Source organism: Schistocerca serialis, chromosome 4 (assembly GCF_023864345.2).
Source record: "Schistocerca serialis cubense isolate TAMUIC-IGC-003099 chromosome 4, iqSchSeri2.2, whole genome shotgun sequence".
In the NCBI taxonomy this organism is placed as follows: domain Eukaryota; kingdom Metazoa; phylum Arthropoda; class Insecta; order Orthoptera; family Acrididae; genus Schistocerca; species Schistocerca serialis.
In genome coordinates, this window is record NC_064641.1 from 389,114,462 (window position 1) to 389,136,389 (window position 21,928).

The 21,928-nt window shown below is 46.0% G+C and overlaps 1 protein-coding gene across 1 annotated transcript in view; it reads right to left on the reverse strand.

The window, feature by feature from the left end:
- Positions 1 to 21,928, reverse strand: part of LOC126474887 (mucin-5AC) — a 158,696-nt gene that overhangs the window by 60,517 nt on the left and 76,251 nt on the right. The window contains exon 2 of the mRNA XM_050102381.1: positions 17,756 to 17,835. Within this exon, the coding sequence (XP_049958338.1) occupies positions 17,756 to 17,835 (80 nt within the window). The remainder of the gene's footprint in view (positions 1 to 17,755; positions 17,836 to 21,928) is intronic.

Here is a 21,928-nt window from a genome sequence, read left to right on the forward strand (position 1 = left end):
CACAGCTGAACACAGCATCAAAAAGGAAGCAGTCAGCGTAAAGAGACAACAGACCGTGAGGATTGATCAGTCATCAGAGCTATGGACTCATCATTGTTAACAATGTGACTTTCATATGGTGCTTCACTGACCACAAAGACCATGGCAGCTGAGCCCAAGGTGCCCCTTGTGCCAACTACCAATGACCGTGAACCCAACAAGCCCATCTGCAGTGGTGTCTGACACATTCAGTCTGGAATCCCATTAACTGTAATGTAATTGTCTTCCATGATAAGTCTCAGTTCAAACTGAACCCTGAAGACAAGTGAAGATTTGTCTGAGAATGCCTTGGACAGTGGTGGGACACCAACCTGACTGTGTCTGGCATATGCCCTGACAACCAGGAATGATGGTCTGGGGTGCCATTTCATTTTATAGCAGGACCTCATGGGCTGTCATCTGCATCACCCTTACAGCACAGCTGTACGTCAACAATATTCTATGCCCTCTTTCATTACTCTTCATGGCAAGCTGTCCTAGGCTCACAGTTCAGCAAGGTGATGCCCACACACACACACACACACACACACACACACAGTGAGACTTTCTGCTGCTTGTCTTCATGCTTGCCAAATCCTACCTTACCTTGCCAAACAAGGTCACCACATCTCTCACCAGCTGAGAATGTTTGAAGTATTACAGGCGGGGCTCTCCAACCAGCTCGAGATTTTAACAATCTAATGTGTCAGTGGGGCAGTTTTTGGAATGATAGCCATCAGGAGGTAATCTAAGTACTCTATCAATCAATACCAAGCCAAATAACTTCTTGTATGAGGGCGAGGGGTGGACCTACATATTACCGACTTCCTCAATTCGTGAAGCTCTTTCTCTTGAATAATTCATCCATTTTTTTAATTGTTATTTATTTGTCTATTCATGTACATCACGGCTACCAATTTCTGTCCAATTTGGTTAATTCTTTCATGGTGTATCATTTTTTAAAATTTTGTTTTAGAGTGTTTACTAGTGAAGCTGTGGTGACCTACATGGAAACCAAAATTAAGCATTTAAAATAATAAAATTCCTCAACAGACATGAAAAAGACGAAGTAGTTCTAAGTGTCACAATGGATACTATTGACAACTAAGCATAAAATATAGAAACTATATCGATTTTTGTTAAAAATTACATATTTTTCTGATACTAGAAGCAATCATGAAATCTGTAATTATCCACATTTAGTAAATATTTCGTTTATGATTGCTAAACACTATGTAGCGACCACAATTAGTAGTGCAGTGCGCTGCAGTTCGGTTCACGAGTAAATCACCCGTGTGTCACGCCGTATTTTATTTTGCGCAGATAAATTAGATCCGCGCCGGCCGCCAGGAGCGCTGCGTTGTCCGTTACTCCATGCCGTTTATTCTTAGTACATAGCTTTTTCCATGTTCCTGATTTCTCCATGTTAATTCAAGAATATTTTTTATACTTAATCTTTAGTAACCAGCCAACAAATCACTTATTTGTTTCCGCGCGAGTCTTGACTTGACACACTGCGTCTTAAGGACGTCCTTTGTTAATTGCCGAACGAACGAATAAAGATCTTGTCATCTCAGCATTGGAGATATCGTTGTGCGTTATTTATCATCGGAAACTAGCAGGATAACCGGTCGGACGGGCCAGAACCTAGCCCTACGACCAAACTGGTGATCCCGACGTGATTTATCGCCTGCCTGACGCACAAAATAAAGTGATACTGTAATATGACGGAAAATCTGACTGCGACCGACCCTGCTGTGTCCAGACTCACCGTTAGACTACCACCCTTTTGGTAGCGCAATCTAGCACTATGGTTTGCGCAAGCTATGGTTAGCACAAGTTGAAGATAGTTTCTTTTACTCTGGAATAACCACCGACGCTACCAAGTTTGCACTGGTCGTGAGCCAGTTAGATCATCAGTACGCGGCCCAAGGGCAAGACGTGATTACCGCGCCGCCAGAGAGTAATGCCTACGACCGGCTCAAGGCAGAACTTATCTGCAGACTATCAGCTTCGCAAGAAGAACGCCTCCGCCAAGTTCTGACGCAGGAGGGCATCGGGGATCGTAAACCGTCGCAGTACTTGCGGCACCTCCGAAGCAAGATCGACGCTGGTACTGTGCCTGACAGCATGCTGAGAACCATCTGGAGCAGTCGGTTGCCACCTGCCATCAAAGCAATAATAGCGTCGCAGTCTGTAAAGGCTTTAGACACGGTGGCGTAGCTAGCAGACAAGGTACAGGACGCTATCTCACCTGCGCCTATTAACGTAGCAACTGTGCAATGCGCGATCACGTCAGCCACAGTTTCGCGCGCCGACTACAGTGCTCTGACGGCAACAGATTAGCCAATTGATGTCTCGGTGTAACACCAACAGTGATTGTGGCCGACCGAGATACCGGAAGCGCTCATGCAGCAGATCACCAAGTGCCTCATCTGCGCCTGTGACTGAAACACAGCAGGGGATATGCTGGTATCACAGAAGATTTGGTGATCAAGTTAGTCGCTGTACCAAACTCTGCACATACCCAAATGCCAACGGCGATCGGGTGTAGACACTTCATCAGATTGCCAGTCTGCGTCACAGCATCTGTTTGTGAGTGACCGGCGTACAGGCAAGAAATATTTGATTGACACTGGCTCTGGTATGTGTATTTTCCAGCGAACAATGTTACACTGGTGTAGGCCGCGTACGTCGTTCTGTCTACCTGCCGCAAACAATTATTCTATTGCGACGTATGGTACGCATCGTTTTGAACTAGCTTTGGGCCTACGCCGAGTGTTTGCGTGGGATTTCACGTCGCCGAGCCGATAATAGGAGCGGACTTCCTGGCACTTTACACCCTTCTGCCTGACATCGCCAACACACGCCTGGTCGATCAAACCACTGGACTGACGGCTGCAGGATTCCGGCGCCACGCAACCATCCAATCCGCCAATCTGACTGAAGCAAAAGGCAGCGAGTACGCCGCCTAACTTCGGGATTTTCCGGCGCTGACAAAACCTCCAGGTATGCCTAAGGAAGTGAAGCATAGCACAGTGCACTATACAGGGTGTTACAAAAAGGTACGGTCAAACTTTCAGGAAACATTCCTCACATACAAAGAAAGAAAATATGTTATGTGGACATGTGTCCGGAAACGCTTACTTTCCATGTTAGAGCTCATTTTATTACTTCTCTTCAAATCACATTAATCATGGAATGGAAACACACAGCAACAGAACGTACCAGCGTGACTTCAAACACTTGTTACAGGAAATGTTCAAAATGTCCTCCGTTAGCGAGGATACATGCATCCACCCTCCGTCGCATGGAATCCACGATGCGCTAATGCAGCCCTGGAGAATGGCGTATTGTATCACAGCCGTCCACAATACGAGCACGAAGAGTCTCTACATTTGGTACCGGGGTTGCGTAGACAAGAGCTTTCAAATGCCCCCATAAATGAAAGTCAAGAGGGTTGAGGTCACGAGAGCGTGGAGGCCATGGAATTGGTCCGCCTCTACCAATCCATCGGTCACCGAATCTGTTGTTGAGAATCGTACGAACACTTCGACTGAAATGTGCAGGAGCTCCATAGTGCATGAACCACCTGTTGTGTCGTACTTGTAAAGGCACATGTTCTAGCAGCACAGGTAGAGTATCCCGTATGAAATCATGATAACGTGCTCCATTGAGAGTAGGTGGACGAACATGGGGCCCAATCAAGACATCACCAACAATGCCTGCCCACACGTTCACAGAAAATTTGTGTTGATGACGTGATTGCACAATTGCGTGCGGATTCTCGTCAGCCCACACATGTTGATTGTGAAAATTTACAATTTGATCACGTTGGAGTACATACTGACGAAACTAAAATGAGCTCTAACGTGGAAATTAAGCGTTTCCGGACACATGTCCACATAACATCTTTTCTTTATGTGTGTGTGAGGAATGTTTCCTGAAAGTTTGGTCGTACCTTTTTGTAACACCCTGCATAAAGACGACAGAGGGGCCGCCATTATCCTGTAGTCCTCGACGGTTAGCCCCGGATCGGTTAGATATCGCCAAGGCCGAGTTTGACAGTATGATACGAGAGGATATCATGCGACCGTCCAGTAGCCCTTGGTCATCGCCCTAAGAAGTGCGGTGCGTGGCGCACGTGCGGGGACTATAGAGCACTTAACGCCTGTACAGTGCCCGATCGCTACCCAGTTCCGTTGCTCCGCGATTGTAACTACGCGATGAGCGGTGCCCGACTATACGGCGTGTTTGACTGTGCCAAGGCATACACGCATGATACCTGTCGCCGAAGAAGACATCCCGAAGACAACCATAATTACGCCATTCGGCCTGTCTGAAAGCAAATTCATGACTTTCGGCCTCAGAAGCGCTGCGCACACATGGCAGATTTATCGACTCAGTGTTGCAAGGTCTGTCATTCTGTTTTGCCTACCCTGACGACATATTGGTATTTTCAGTCTCGCCCGAAGAACATCGCCAGCATCTCATACAAGTTTTTAAACGGCTAGACGAATACGGCGTTATTCTCAACACAGCAAAATGCATTTTTGGTCAACCACTAGTAGATTTCCTTGGCCACCGAATCTCTCTGTCTGGTTCACTGCCATTATCTGACAAAGTGGAAGCCATCCTATAGATCTCACGGCCGTCCACAGTTAAGGAGCTGCGGCGATTTTTGGGGATGTGGAATTTTTCCCGCGGACATTTATCTCACGCAGCGGATATTCAGGAACCATTAACGGCTGTGCTGGCAGGTCCGACATGCGAAGGGAACGCAAAAATACAGTGGACAGACTGCATGACAACTGCGTTTGAACGGGCTAAACAAGCAATAGTGGACCCTGCGTTGTTGGCACATCCTGAACCAAGTGCACCGTTAGCGTTGGCTGTAGATGCAAGCCGAACAGCTGCGGGTGCAGTGTTGCAACAATACAACAATGACGCGTGGCAACCTCTAGCTTCTTTTCGAAGAAATTGTCGCCGTCTCAATGCAAGTGGAGCGCCTACGACCGAGAACTTATAGGCGATATACGAGGCAATCAAATACTTCCGCCGGCCGAGGTGGCCGAGCGCATCTAGGCGCTACAGTCTGGAACCGCGTGACCGCTACGGTCGCAGCTTCGAATCCTGCCTCGGGCATGGATGTGTGTGATGTCCTTAGGTTAGATAGGTTTAAGTAGTTCTAAGTTCTAGGGGACTGACGACCTCAGAAGTTAAGTCGCATAGTGCTCTGAGCCACTTGAACCAAATACTTGCGTCCTCAGCTGGAGGCCCGTGAGTTCACCATATTCACAGATCATAAGCCGCTGACATATGCCTTTCGACAGAACAATATTAACTGTTCAACAAGGTAACACAACCAATTACTGTATAATGCGCAGTTCACCACGAACATCCGGTATATATCCGGGGTCGAGAATGTAGTAGCGGATTGTCTGTCAGCAGCGTCTCCAGCATACACTACACGGAACTCGCAGAAGCACAACTTACAGTCTCGGAACTATAAGAGCTGTTGCAGGAAAATAAGTCTACATTGGATCTGCAGTTAGTCAACGTTCCTGGAACAGGCATCAAGCTGTACTGTGACGTGTCCGCAGCCAAACAACGACCGTTTTCACCAGCAAGATTCAGGAAAAACGTGTTTACATCTTTGTATAACCTGTGCCATCCTGGAGCACGAACTACAATACGCCTAATCTCAGATCGCTTCGTGTGGCCAGGGATGAAGAAAGACTGCCGTGAGTGGACCCAATGTTGTATACAGTGTCGGAGCAGTAAGGTCGGCCGGCACGAGCACGCACCTATCGGAAACTTTCCTGAAAGCACCACCAGTGTTACGCACATACACATCGACGTCGTGGAACCGTTACCACCTTCAAACGGCCATCGATATTTGACAATGCTCGAGCGATTCACGCGTTGGCCAGAAGGGGCCGCCGGCCAGTGTGGTCGAGCAGTTCTAGGCACTTCAGTCTGGAACCGCGCGACCGCTACGGTCGCAGGTTCGAATCCTGCCTCGGCCATGGATGTGTGTGATGTCCTTAGGTTAGTTAGGTTTAAGTAGTTCTACGTTCTAGGGGACTGATGACCTCAGATGTTAAGTCCCAAAGTGCTCAGAGCCATTTGAACCAAAAGGGGCCCCAGTGGACTATGTCTCGGCAGAAACCTTGGCGTATGCCTTCATACGAGGTGCATTCAAGTTCTAAGGCCTCTGATTTTTTTTCTCCGGACTGGAAAGAGATAGAAACATGCGCATTGTTTTAAAATGAGGCCGCATTCATTGTCAATACGTCCCAGAGATGGCAGCACCGTACGGCAGATGGAATTTTACCGCCAGCGGCGAGAATGAGAACTGTGTTAAATGCTTAAAATGGCGACGTTTTCCTTACTTGAACAGCGTGCAATCATTCGTTTTCTGAATTTGCGTGGTGTGAAACCAATTGAAATTCATCGACGGTTGGAGGAGACATGTGGTGATGGAGTTATGGATGTGTCGAAAGTGCGCTCGTGGGTGCGACAGTTTAATGAAGGCAGAACATCGTGTGACCACAAACCGAAACAACCTCGGGCTCGAACAAGCCGGTCTGACGACATGATCGAGAAAGTGGAGAGAATTGTTTTGGGGGATCGCCGAATGACTGTTGAACAGATCGCCTCCAGAGTTGGCATTTCTGTGGGTTCTGTGCACACAATCCTGCATGACGACCTGAAAATGCGAAAAGTGTCATCCAGGTGGGTGCCACAAAGGCTGACGGACGACCACACGGCTGCCCGTGTGGCATGTTGCCAAGCAATGTTGACGCGCAACGACAGCACGAATGGGACTTTCTTTTCGAGTTGTGACAATGGATGAGATGTGGATGCCATTTTTCAATCCAGAAACAAAGCGCCAGTCAGCTCAATGGAAGCGCACAGATTCACCGCCACCAAAAAAGTTTCGGGTAACCGCCAGTGCTGAAAAAATGATGATGTCCATGTTCTGGGACAGCGAGGGCGTAATCCTTACCCATTGCGTTCCAAAGGGCACTACGGTAACAGGTGCATCCTACGAAAATGTTTGAAGAACAAAATCCTTCCTGTACTGCAACAAAAACGTCCGGGAAGGGCCACGCGTGTGCTGTTTCACCAAGACAACGCACCCGCACATCGAGCTAACGTTACGGAACAGTTTCTTCGTGATAACTTTGAAGTGATTCCTCATGCTCCCTACTCACCTGACCCGGCTCCTAGTGACTTTTGGCTTTTTCCAACAATGAAAGACACTCTCCGTGGCCGCACATTCACCAGCCGTGCTGCTATTGCCTCAGCGATTTTCCAGGGGTCAAAACAGACTCCTAAAGAAGCCTTCGCCGCTGCCATGGAATCATGGCGTCGGCGTTGTGAAAAATGTGTGCGTCTGCAGGGCGATTACGTCGAGAAGTAACGCCGGTTTCATCGATTTCGGGTGAGCAGTTAATTAGAAAAAAAATCGGAGGCCTTAGAATTTGAATGCACCTCGTATTAAACTGGGTGTCACGATCTGCTGAACCGGCAGTGTCCAATTCGTAACCGGGCCAAAACTACCTCCTCCCGCCGAGAAGGGCGTGAGGAGGACGTCCAAGCCGCGGGAAGAGGTTTCAAGGCCCGAAGCTTGTTGTCTGTAAGTGCAGCCCAATCGGCATGCCACAGCGATAAAATGCGCCGACAAATGACCCTGCTACAATCTGACGAAGGGACACAACAAGAAGCTGTCCGAGGCTGGAGGACCGCAGCCGTGGCCGCGGCATCTGCAGCTTCGTTCCCAGGGATACCGACATGGCCAGGAACCCACATAAAGCTAACCGGAGAACCGACGTCCACCAGCTGCTGAAGAGAGCGTTGGATCCGGTGCACGAAAGGGTGAACCGGGTACGGATCACTGAGGCTCTGGATGGCGCTCAGGGAATCGGAGCAGATGACATATGCAGAATGTCGGTGGCGGCAGATGTAAAGAACATCCTGGTAGAGGGCAAAGAGCTCAGCTGTGAAGACCGAACAATGGCCATGGAGCCGGTATTTGAAACTTTGTGCCCCGACAATAAAAGAACACCCGACCCCGTCATTGGTCTTAGAGCCATCTGTATAAATAAAGGTCATATTATTTAACTTCGAACGAAGTTCGACAAAACGGGAGTGGTAGACTGAACCGGGAGTAACCTCCTTTGGGAGCGAGCAGAGGTCAAGGTGGACGCGAACCTGAGCCTGGAGCCAAGGTGGCGTGTGGCTCTCGCCCACTCGAAAGGTTGCAGGGAGTGAAAAATTAAGGTGTTGAAGGAGGCGACGAAAGCGAACTCCAGGTGGTAGCAGGGCAGAAACATACAACCCGTATTGACGGTCGAGAGAGTCATCAAAAAAAGGAACGATAAGACGGGTGGTCGGGCATTGCCAGTAGCCGACAGGCATACCGACAAAGCAGTATATCGCGCCGGTAGGTGAGTGGCAATTCACCAGCGTCAGCATGAAGACTCTCGACGGGACTAGTATAAAACGCTCCGATCGCAAGTCGTAAACCCCGATGTTGTATGGAGTTGAGGCGGCGTAAGATGGATGGCCGTGCAGAGGAGTATACGAAGCTCCCATAATCCAGCTTGGAGCGGACGATCGACCGATATAGGCGAAGTAGGACGGTTCGATCCGCTCCCCACGACATACCGCTGAGAACACGGAGGACATTTAGAGAACGGGTACAACGGGCAGCCAAATATGACACATGTGGAGACCAGCTAAGTTTCCTGTCAAATGTAAGACCTAAAAATTTTGCTGTCTCCACGAATGGGAGAGCAACGGGACCGAGTCGTAAGGACGGTGGGAGAAACTCTTTGTAGCGCCAGAAGTTAATACAGACCGTCTTCTCGGCAGAAAAACGGAAGCCACTGGCGACACTCCAGGAGTAAAGACGGTCAAGAGAACGCTGAAGACAGCGCTCTAGGAAACACGTACGCTGCGCGCTGCAATAGATGGTAAAATCGTCCACGAAAAGGGAGCCTGATACATCAGCTGGGAGGCAATCCATTATTGGATTGATCGCTATGGCGAAGAGAGCGACGCTCAAAACTGAGCCCTGTGGCACCCCATTCTCCTGGCGAAAGGTGTCTGACAGGACAGAACCCACACGTACCCTGAACTGTCGATCCATTAAAAAGGAACGAATAAAAAGAGGGAGGCGACCGCGAAGGCCCCATGTATGCATGGTGCGGAGAATGCCCGCCCTCCAACAGGTGTCGTAAGCCTTCTCCAAATCAAAGAACACAGCCGCGGTCGGGCGCTTCCGCAAGAAGTTATTCATAATGAAGGTCGACAAGGTAACCAGATGGGCAACAGCAGAGCGGCGCCTACGAAATCCACATTGTACATTGGTAAGTAGGCGTCGAGACTCGAGCAGCCAAACCAAACGGGAGTTAACCATTCGCTCCATCACTTTACATACACAGCTGGTAAGCGAGATGGGTCGATAACTGGAAGGCAAGTGCTTGTCCTTCCCCGGCTTAGGGATCGGGACAACAATAGACTCGCGCCAGCATGCGGGAACATATCCCTCAATCCAGATGCGATTGTAAGTACGAAGAAGAAAACCTTTACCCGCAGGAGAAAGGTTCTTCAGCATCTGAATATGAATAGAATCAGGCCCTGGAGCGGAGGACCGTGACCGGGCAAGTGCGTTTTCGAGTTCCCGCATGGTGAATGGGGCATTATAACTTTCACGATTCGAGGAGCGGAAGTTAGGTGGCCTAGCCTCCTCTGCCTGTTTGCGGGGGAGGAAGGCAGGGTGGTAATGAGCGGAGCTCGAAACCTCTGCGAAAAAGCGGCCGAAGGCATTGGAGACAGCCTCAGGGGCCACAAGGACGTCATTTGCGACCGTCAAGCCAGAAACTGGTGAGTGGACCTTAGTGCCAGATAGCCGGCGCAGGCTACCCCAGACAACAGAAGAAGGAGTAAAACTGTTGAAGGTGCTTGTGAAAGCAGCCCAGCTGGCTTTCTTGCTTTCTTTAATAATACGACGACACTGTGCACGTAATCGTTTATAATTGATACAATTCGCCACTGTAGGGTGGCGTTTAAAGGTGCGTAAACCACGTCGACAAGCACGTAAAGCGTCTCTACATGCTGCGGTCCACCAGGGGACCGGTACGCGACGTGGAGAAGAAGTAGGGGAGGGATGGAATATTCAGCAGCAGTGAGAATGACTTCCGTGAGGTGTGCGACCTGACGATCGCAGCTTGTGAAAGTTTGATCCTGAAAGGTCGCCCTGGAAGAGAAGAGCCCCCAGTCTGCTTTGGAGATGGTCCAACTAGATGAGCAGGGAGAGGGGGTATGCTGCAGGAGATGGATAACACACGGGAAGTGGTCGCTCGAATATGTATCAGAAAGTGCATACCACTCAAACCGGCGTGCAAGTTGGGGAGTACATATAGAGAGGTCTAAATGGGAATAGGTGTGAGATGTGTCCGAAAGAAAAGTAGGGGCGACAGTATTGAGGCAGACAAGATTGAGCTGGTTGAAAAGGTCTGCTAACAGGGAGCCCCTCGGGCAGGATGCTGGAGAGCCCCAAAGGGGATGGTGGGCATTGCAGTCTCCAGTTAACAAAAATGGTGCAGGTAGCTGAGCTATAAGTTGCATCATGTCTGCCCTGGTAACGGCAGACGACGATGGAGTGTAAACGGTACAAATGGAAAATGTAAAAGTGGGGAGAGTAATGCGGATGGCAACTGCCTGCAGGCCGGTGTGCAACGTGATGGGATCGTAGTAAATATCATCCCGGACCAGCAACATAACCCCTCCATGAGCCGGGATACCTACCACAGGGGGTAGGTGAAAACGCACAGAGGTGTAGTGTGCCAAGGCAATTTGATCGCATGGGCGTAGCTTCGTTTCCTGGAGGGCTACGACGAGCGGACGGTGCAAGCGGAGCAGCAACTTCAAGTCCTCTCAGTTGGAGCGAATGCTACGAATATTCCAGTGAATAAGTGCCATCGTAAGAAGAAAAGGAAGATGAAAGAAGGGGTCACTTCGAAGGCCGCTGAGGGCCTGGCTTCGAGCGAGCACTGCCGCCGCTATCTGTAGGCGGACAGTCATCGTCCATTGGTTCTATAGGTTCATCGGCCATCTTGGTAAGATGGCCGGGAGGGGGAGCTTCCTCCGCCGGTGAACGGCCAAATGTTCGGCTACCAGCGGTGCGGCCAGGCGAAACGGATGACGGCCTGGGGCGGCAACCGCTGGGTGGCGCAGGAGAAGAAATGCGCCGTGGCGGAGAAGGAGAACTGTGCTTCCTATGAGCCTTCTTGGAAGGTCGTTTGGTGGAAGTACCGGTCGATGGCTGGGAGGTCGAGGTACGTAGGAAGTCTGCACAGGACGGTTCCTTCTTGAAGGCCCGTGCATCTGACTTCTGGGTCTTCGTCTTAGCAGAAGCTGATGAAGGGGCTGGTGTCTGTGGGGTGATGGGAGGAAGAGGAGACGTCGACCGCGCGATCTTAGCACTGGCCGAACGGACGACCGTGGTGCTGAAGGTCAGATCGGATGTCTGGGTTGCCATCTCCCTGGTAGTCCGAGGAGAGGCGAGGACAGTACTGTATTTCCCCGCTGGGAGCAGCGTGGGCTTCCTACTAGCCAATAGCTTGCGAGCAGCCGAGGTGGACACTTTCTCTTTGACCCGAATTTCTTGGATACAGCGTTCTTCCTTATAGACGGGACAGTCGCGGGAGGATGCGGCATGGTCACCCTGACAGCTCACACAACGAGGAGACGGAGGTGGACAGTCACCTTGATGGGCATCCCTGCCACAAGTGACACATTTAGCCGCATTGGAACAAGACTGTCGAGTGTGATTGAAACGCTGACACTGGTAGCAGCGCGTAGGTGTCAGGACATAGGGGCGAACAGAAATAACCTCGTAGCTCGCCTTGATGCGTGATGGCAGCTTAACACTATCAAAGGTCAAGAAAAGTGTCCGGGTCGGTACAAGGTCATTGTTGACCTTTTTCATGACCCTATGGACAGCCGTCACGCCCTGCTCAGCGAGGAACGATTGAATCTCCTCGTCAGTCAATCCGTCGAGGGATCTAGTATAGACCACACCACGAGACAAATTCAAAGTTCGGTGAGCCTCCACCCGGACAGGGAACGTGTACAGGAGTGTGGCCCGAAGCAGTTTTTGTGCCTGAAAGGCGCTCTCAGTTTCTAGTAACAAGGTACCATTACGCAACCTGGTACAAGATTTGACAGATCCGGCTATGGCATCTACGCCCTTCTGGATAACGAAAGGGTTGACAGAGGAAAAATCCTTTCCATCCTCAGATCGAGAAACGACGAGGAACTGTGGGGTAGGCGGTAGTACTTTCGTCACTGGGGGCCGGTCATGTTTCCGTTTGTGGGCAGAAGTCGAGAGAGAAGAAGAGAAATCCATTGTCCATTGCGGAGGAATCCCCCATGATTGCCAGTGTCTCCGATGGCGCGCTCCTTCCTTAAGGGGACCCTCTCAGAGGGCACTCCCGCCTGAGGTGAATGTTTACACCTCAGGTCACACCTCCCGAGAAACAGACGGAGGGACCAATCGGCATGGTCAAAAGGTATCAGCTCAGGCAATCACCCCTCCCTGGGCCTGGCCTTTACCAGGGGGTACGTGCGTGCCTTACTTGTCTACCCAGGGCGGGGAATTACGCGTTAACCCGTCACCGGCTACGCGTGCGAACGCGTGGGTCGGCCTTCAGGCGCGCACAGGGAGGAAGGAAGAAGAAGAAAAAGAAGAGAGAGAGGGAGAGAGAGGACAGACTGTCTCAAACGCCGAGGCGGAGACCAGAGAAGGCAAGGAGAAGAAGGCAAGGAGAAGAAGGCAAGGGAAAGAGTAAGGAAGACAGTGAGATGGAGAAGAACAAAGAAAGGAACCAACCAAAGAAGGAAGAAACGAGAAGTGAAAAACCAAAAAGACCACAAATATAGGTCGTGGGACCGTCCGTCTCCGGACGCAGGCGCTAACTACCCCCTTGAGGGGGATGGATTCCTTTTAGTCGCCTCTTACGACAGGCAGGAAGACCTCGGGCCTATTCTAACCCCCGGACCCGCAGGGGGACAACAAGGATGTGTATACAAGAAGACAACATGTAATCGCTGGCTGCTATCATTTAATTTATATAATCGTGCGGTAAAATTATGGCAGGGATTCTGTTCGTTTCGGTCTCTCTTGCTATTGCCTCATAGTTTTGATCGCTTGCTACTGATCTGATGAACTCTATGTGAGTAATAGCGAATTGTTGTACTTAGGTCTGTGATTCTGTCAAATTTGATTTACTCTGAAACAGAGACTTAGCAGTAAATGTGGTTACACGATTTCATTGATAGAAATGCAATTTCCATTTGTCACATTCCTGAGTTGTCGGAAGTTTTTGCACCCACTGCCGCGAAAATGAACTTAACATCGCTTGTCTCCCTGTTGTCCGCCATTACGCGGAAATTTTAACTTTCAGTAATTATTTATGAAATAGTGCAACCTAAAGCGCACAGACTACTGGCCATTAAAATTGCTACACCACGAAGATGAAGTGCTACAGACGCGAAATTTAACCGACAGGAAGAAGATGCTGTGATATGCTAATAATTAGCTTTTCAGAGCATTCACACAAGGTTGGCGCCGGTGGCGACATCTGCAACGTGCTGACAGTTTCCAACCGATTTCTCATACACAAACAGCAGTTGGCCGGCGTTGCCTGGTGAAACGTTGTCGTGTAAGGAGGAGAAATGCGGACCATCACGTTTCCGACTTTGATACAGGTCGGATTGTAGCCTATCGCAATTGCGGTTTATCGTATCGCGACATTGCTGCTCGCGTTGGTCGAGATCCAATTACCGTTAGCAGAATATGGAATCGGTGGGTTCAGGAGGGTAAAAAGAAACGCCGTGCTGGATCCCAGCGGCCTCGTATCACTAGCAGTCGAGATGACAGGCATCTTACCCGCATGGCTGTAACGGATCGTGCAGCCACGTCTCAATCCCTGAGTCAACAGATGGGGATGTTTGCAAGACAACAAACATCTGCATGAACAGTTCGACGACGTTTGCAGCAGCATGGACTATCAGCTCGGAGACCATGGCCGCGGTTACCCTTGACGCTGCATCACAGACAGGAGCGCCTGCGATGCTGTACTCAACGACGAATCTGGGTGCACGAATGGCAAAACGTCATTTTTTCGGATGAATCCAGGTTCGGTTTACAGCATCATGATGGTCGCATCCTTGTTTGGCGACATCGCGGTGAAGGCACATCGGAAGCGTGTATTCGTCATCGCCATACTGTCGTATCACCCGGTGTGATGGTATGGGGTGCCATTGGTTACACGTCTCGGTCACCTCTTGTTCGTATTGACGGCACTTTGAACAGTGGACGTTACATTTCAGATGTGTTACGACCCGTGGCTCTACCCTTCATTCGATCCCTGCGAAACCTACATTTCAGCAGGATAATGCACGACCGCATGTTGCAGGTCCTGTACGGGCCTTCCTGGATACAGAAAATTGCCAGCACATTCTCCAGATCTCTCACCAACTGAAAACGTCTGGTCAATGGTGGCCGAGCGACTGGCTCGTCACAATATGCCAATCACTACTCTTGATGAACTGTGGTATCGTGTTGAAGCTGCATGGGCAGCTGTACCTGTACACGCCATCCAAGCTCTGTTTGACTCAATGCCCAGGCGTATCAAGGCCGTTATTACGGCCAGAGGTGGTTGTTCTGGGTACTGATTTCTCAGGATCTAAGCATCCAAATTGCGTGAAAATGTAATCACATGTCAGTTCTAGTATAATATATTTGTCCAATGAATACCCGTTTATCATCTGCATTTTTTCTTGGTGTAGCAATTTTAATGGCCAGTAGTGTATTATCGTTCCACGGAGTTCTGAAATCTATCACAAATATTTTTCTACAAAAGATATACAGCTGATGTAAGTAAAAAGTCCAGAATCGAAAACGGCTAGGCTCGAGGCTTCAGGTAAAAACAATTAATTCTCGGTTTATTCTGGTGTGAAAGTGAAAGATACTGAACCTTAACAACATTACTGATTTATGGGAGATATTTTGCAGTACTGAAACTGTGTTTTTGTGGTGTTTAATCCATACTTTATGTGCACCTAGGTACAGACGCTGAACGTCGCGATATTGTTTCTTCTTGCACATTCCGGTAGAAGTGAAATAATTTAGAGACTTAAGCTCCAGTTAGTTTCTGTATATAAGGTATTGAGCACGACGGAGGATAGATATTATTTCTGTGCCCTACGTCTAACGTAAAAGTGTACTAACAAGAACCCACGAAATTACTTTCACTTTTATAGACGAAGTATTAAACTTTCTGATCTTAAAGAGTGTACCAACTTTAAACATTTATAACGTAAACCACTTGCAAAATCATTTTGCGTACGTAACAATAATAATTTCTCCTTCCAAAAGAAACTAACTCCCTAGAAAACGTAATATTTTCCAATAAGATACTACAGTCCTTAATGTCACAACAGAAAAACAGGGAAAATACTATAAAGATCTTTGGCAGGGACTATGCAAACAAGTAGTAGGAACAAGGAGCCCTTGTGTAGATTTGATAAATATAGACGAAGTACTGCTTGTTTTGAAAGAGTTTGAAAATAAGAAGTCACCAAATGCAGACCCTATTAACATGGAACTAATATTCATCAATTTTATCTAATATATTTTTCCAAGCTATTCTTTAAAAGATTAGTAAACTTTGCCATACCTAAATCACGCGATCAGCATGAAGCCCTGGTGGTATCAATACTTAAAACGAAAAGAAATAGAAATAACAGCCAGAATTACTTAACCTACACCAAAATATTAACAATAATTCTAAATGTTATTTCAGATAAGACCCTATTAAGTAACTAACATTTCTTTATAAGAGGAAAAGCCTTTATGTACCATATATTTCATATGACATAATTACTAGAAAAATACAGGGAATTCAACGGTCTAGCACTTATAGCCTTCACTAATTATGTTAAGGCTTTCGACAGAGTGGCTAGATACAAGCTATGTGAAATTATAGAAGTGAGTCCCTGGTCATCTGTTAAATAATGTTACAAGCTTTTATTGCAAAACAAACACTGAAGCAAAATGTAAATGTGTATAAAAGCAAGCAAATAACTGTAAACAGGGGTATCGGAGTTTCCCCGATATCATCAGCATTATTTAACTTTTATAACTGAAATATTCCTTGGCTCTGAAACATAATAAACAGCTACCAAAGATAAACTTTGTAAATGACAAAGTGAATATAGAATCAGGAGACGATTTACAAAAGTCAGTATACAAAGAGTACTTAATTTCAAAAACATTTAATTTCGAAATACCTGTATACAGAACTGAGGAACAGGCATTTACCAGGAGACAGTTGCCAAGGGCAAAAATCTTAACAAGAAACAAACCAGGGGAAAGGTCACTGTTTTTAAGTGTCTTGGTTTTAGTTTAAGCTTTGACAATTACAGTGGCATTGTCTCCATAACAGAATCATTCTTTAGTTTATGTAACGTAATTAAAAGAACATTAAATGGCAAAGCCAGATTTGAATCAATGGTAATTTTTTATAGAATCAAAGCAGTTCCTACAATCCCCCGTGGAGCAGTGTGTTGCACTCTGACAGGAAAACAATGAATCCAGCCGGCAGAAATGAGGTTTTTACACTCGACCTGAGGGTACACAAGAGCTGATGCCTTCCAAAATGAACATGTATGACCCAGATTAAGTGTAAAGGGTATACCAGAAGAAACTGAAGTGTATCAGATAAAAATGATTAAACTATGTGAAAAGAATTATTGACAGGGTATATCTAAAAATAATGTAAAATTACAGTGTCTTGGCATAACGTAGTAAAAGATTACAGAAAAGATGGAAAGGGAAATTGAGACCCCTGAAGACTGAACGCTTAACAAAACTAATCCCTGATTATGGTGATGACCACATGTCCCACAAATGAGAACTTACATATTTTGTTGTTGAGAATGACATTGTAAATATACCCGCTTAAAATTGTTGTAAATTTCAGACTAAAAGAGTTATGAGTGACCACACAGAGTCTTGAGTTTCCGGACAGTAATATGTGTTCACATTGGTTGCTCTGCAGTCCATGAAATTCACAACTCTAATTTAATACTAGTAACTTAGGTACAGACATTACAATTTTTACAGAGGTCACTCAGAACAATGCTCAAGGCGAAAGTTTGGGTTATAGATTACGTGGTTAAAATGCTGATGATACCTTAATCTTGGAGAATTCTTTACACTGTTAATGCCCTTCTGCTACCTAATTACATGACTGGATGTCAAAAACAGTTGCCTCTGCATAATTTCCAGTTTAGTTCCAGAGAGAATATTTTTAATTTAACCCTACGCTGTGGCTTGAGTCTATCTCAATTAGGATTAAGTTCCAAAAACCAAAGACATATTCTTTCTGTTATCTGTACGTCAGCAGCACTACAGTTTTTATCTCTGGGACTAATAATTACATGCTTATGGATAGTCAGTTTTCTAATAAACAGCAGACACAACCTGGGAGGCAGTAACCTCATGAAAACATTCTTTCAAGCTGGCGCTCTGATTTCCAATATTTTGCAAAGCAACAAAAAGAGATTACCCATAGCAAAGAAATTCGAGAGAGAGAGAGAGAGAGAGAGAGAGAGAGAGAGAGAGAGAGAGAATAGAACACAGAAAATGTAATACCTGTTTAGGCGAAGATCCAATATAAAATTTTTTCCATCTACAACAAATCCAACGGTGAGATCATGGATGTGGCCCCCTTCCTGAAAAAAGAAAACCAAGTTGTGTTTATTAAAATTTCTACCATAAGAAATTATATGATACATTTCATACATAATTACTGGAGAAGATTATCAGGATTCCATAAAACTAAGAAAGGAAAACATCTGTTTTTGGGCTGTAGTAATATCTTATTGCACAACAATCAACTTCAGTACCTCTCTCATACGAAACACGAAGGTTACTAGTTTAAAGATTCTCTCTCTTAACTCAAACATTCTACAGTATTGATATAACTTTCGCTAAACCTGCCTAGAGTGATGAACTGTAGAGGTTTTCATGCTAAAAGCTATCATATTGTTTGATTATGGAATCACACACAGTACAGCCAATGATCGAGGAAAGAGCAGCTTGGAAAAAGGTGGATGGTAGGGCCACTGGCAAACTGGACTGTACGGTGACTTGCATCTACAAGACGTGCCTCGAATTGTGGTCTAAGAAGCAAAGACGAAAGTAAAAGAAGTTTCAGGAGGGGAATTAAAATTCAGGGTGAAGTGATATCAATGGTACGATTCGTTGATGTCATTGCTATCCTCAGTGAAAGTGATGAAGAATTACAGGGGCTATTTAATGGACTGAACAGTCTACGGAGCACAGAATACGAATTGAGAGTATATACAAAAAGAGAAAAGTAATAAGAGGTTGCAGAAACGAGATTAGCGATAAACTTAACGTCAAATTTGAGGATCATATAACAGATGAAGTAAAGGGATTCTTCTATCTTGGAAGCAAAATAGTTAATGATGGACGAAGCAGATTTTTACAAGCAAAGAGGACAATCCTGGTTAAAAGAAGTGTTCTAGTTTCAAATATAGTAATTAAAATGAAGAAGATTCTTCTGAGAATACACATCTGGAGCACAATAGTGTATTGACGTGAATAGTTAATCGTGGGAAAACAGGGAAAGAAGAGAATTTAAGCGTTTGAAACGTCAAGTTACAGAATGGCGCTGAAAATTGAGTGGACTGATAAACACAAGAAATGAGAAGGTTCTCTGCAGGATCGATAAAGAAAGAATATGTGGAAAACACGGTCAAAACAAAGGAGGACAGGACAATGGGAAATGCGTTAAGAAGTCATGGAAAAACTTACATGTTATTAGAGGGAGCTGTAGGGGGCAAAGCCTGCAGTGGAAGACACAGATTTTAATACACAAGTTGTCCAAGAAATGCTGCGACAAACTTCTAGGGGTTGTATAGGATGTCTTGAAGAACAAATCAAGGATAGGAACCCATGTCTAAAAACGTCATCCAATGACACTATAGAGCGTCCAAGTTATAGTGCCACTGGGACTCCCCTCGGCAACAAACGCGACGTTGTAGGCAAAAGGTCTTGCAATACTGTTTGTTATTCAGTGATCGCGACTTATTGCCACGAACTCAATGGAGAAGATGGAGTTGGCTGTTGCATATAGAGGCCTTGCCTGCTACGAATACGATGCTCCGTTGCCTTGGTGGACAACGGTTTCGTACACGACTTTCCAGCTTCAGTTTATTTTTCTCCTGTACATCGAAAAACGTAGGAGATTCTGGAGTGTTCCACGATAAAAATGAACTGCATATGGAAACTCGTGTCTGAAACCGTCATTCACTGAGGCAACAGAGCATCACATTCATAGGAGACAAGGCTTTTCTACGCAGCAGCTATCTCCACCTTCTCCACTGATGATGATGGCAGTCAGTCACGATCGCTGAACAACAAATAACATTGTGACACGTTCCGCCTTCGATCCAGCGTACAAAGTACAAAGTCATATTTTTTTGCTGAAGGGGTAGACTGGAGGCGGGCGTCGGCACATTTATCTTTGACGCTCTGTAGCATCACTGAATGAAATTTCCGGACACTCGTTCCTATCCCCGATTTGTTCCTCAGGACACCCTCTACTATGTTGCAACATTTCTGGGACATCTTGTATCTCCAGCAAATAACTGAGGACTTTGAGCTAAGAGCTTACTCAGACATGAAGAGGTAAAAAGAAACCCTCGTTAGTAGAGTTTAAGGGGACGCTATCAAAGGGCAGGATTAATCCTTGTACTTCAAGCAACATACCAGATGTCAGTAAGATTTAGTTTTCAGAATGTGAACAAAAGAGTTTGTTTGTATCTTCATTCCAGCTTGAAATCACTGAAAATCATTATTTATCTCACTCATTCCAACTGTGAGTTTTACACGTGAGAAAGTGACTCAAAAGGAGAAAGTTTCATGTGATCGACTCTAAGATAGCTAAAAGATTAATTCTTTACTGACACTGCACACAGAGTCACAATGATTTTTTTCATGGACGCTACTCTGTTGCATTACAACACTGTTCCACCATAAAAGATGGCAACAACTGGGGAGAAATAAAACATTTTAATCTTTCTACTTTTACCAAGTGAGGACTAGGGAGCCGAGATATCAATAAAAAGTCAAGTCCCAAACTGATCTAGCAATCGCATTCAGTTCTGTAATAATAAGATCAGGCTACACATTCTTTCACCTGAGATACAAACCAGTAATAAACCACTGGAGACATCACAGCTGGCCCGCATCTCGTGGTCGTGCGGTTGCGTTCTCGCTTCCCACGCCCGGGTTCGATTCCCGGCGGGGTCGGGGATTTTCTCTGCCTCGTGATGGCTGGGTGTTGTGTGCTGTGCTTAGGTTAGTTAGGTTTAAGTAGTTCTAAGTTCTAGGGGACTGATGACCATAGATGTTAAGTCCCATAGTGCTCAGAGCCATTTGAACCAAGCCATCACAGCTGTAAATTTATTTTCAGAACCTGATAGGATGTTTTCCATTCAGCTTAATGCCTGTACGGTGCGACATCTCTACCTAACACAATAGTCGTTACAAACTACTGCAAGACACCATCTAATTGCCACATATCATATGCTGTGGAGTAACATTTAAGGAACAACATCACTGCAGAATTTTCAAAAAAAAAATCGTTTTTTATTGGCTTCAAGAAGCTTTAAACCTTCTAGAACACGAGGCAAAAAGTCTAATCCCTGAAAAAAAAATTGGTTCTGTAGAATTCCTAACTCCTAATCTAGCGAGTCAGATGACCCAAAACGGCTTACCTACACCAACTCGATATCCCCTGTGTGTCTTGGTGTAGTTAGAAGCATTTCAAAACAATAATACGTCAGTACGTGTACGAAAAAGATATTTATTTCGCTTCGAATCTCGATTTTTGTGTGCAGTATTGACTTTTGATAGTTTATTTGTGAGCTTAGAGTTACAGTCGTCTTCAAGTAAGAAGTAGTGGTAAGAAAGTGTACTCAGGCAAAAAAGATGCGAGAGCCTTGTATCCAATGCGGCGTCGAAGCTGTAGTGTATGTCATCAAATCGTCCAAAGAAAAGATGAGAGCCTGACCGCAGTTCGAAAGGAGTTAGTGCCTCTGCCAAGAAATTGAAAGACAGTGAACAGGATTTTTATGTGAATTACCGACTGAGCTATAGGATTATAAATTTTCTTCCATTTTCTCAACACGTCCAATGCAGACATCACGTTGCAAGAACAAAGTTCTCGGGGTACAGGCTTCACATTAATTATACTTATCCAAACAGCGCAGAGGTTGTTACACAAAGTAGTAAGTCTACACGGGACGCACAGGAAATCAGCCGTCGAATCGTCCATCCAGTGCGCCTTCTTGGAACAGAGCTAAACGGAATATTTTTGTGCGTTCATGGAACTGCCATGGCAGATATTTCAATCTTTCTATGATAAACTAATGGATATCATTTCGACCTCAACGGCACCAGTATGATAGACGAGTCCTGGGATAGCAGGTTAATGGTAAGCGTTTCCTAAAAGTAGAATCTTTTCAGTTGTTCATTTCTACAACACATTTCAAAACTTCAAACGCGTTTTTCTCGGAATATGATTCTACAAAACAGGACGCAGCGTAACTCCAACAACTTTCAATCTTTTTATTTGAAAATTTAATCACGGCTTTGAAATACGGGATCTTCGATTAATTTAAACAATATTTATTAACAAATGACTTTTTTGGTGAAAATTGAACGATTTTATTCAAACACTCACCAATTACACAAAAATCAATATTTCTAAAATCGCCTATGTGGTTCACTAGC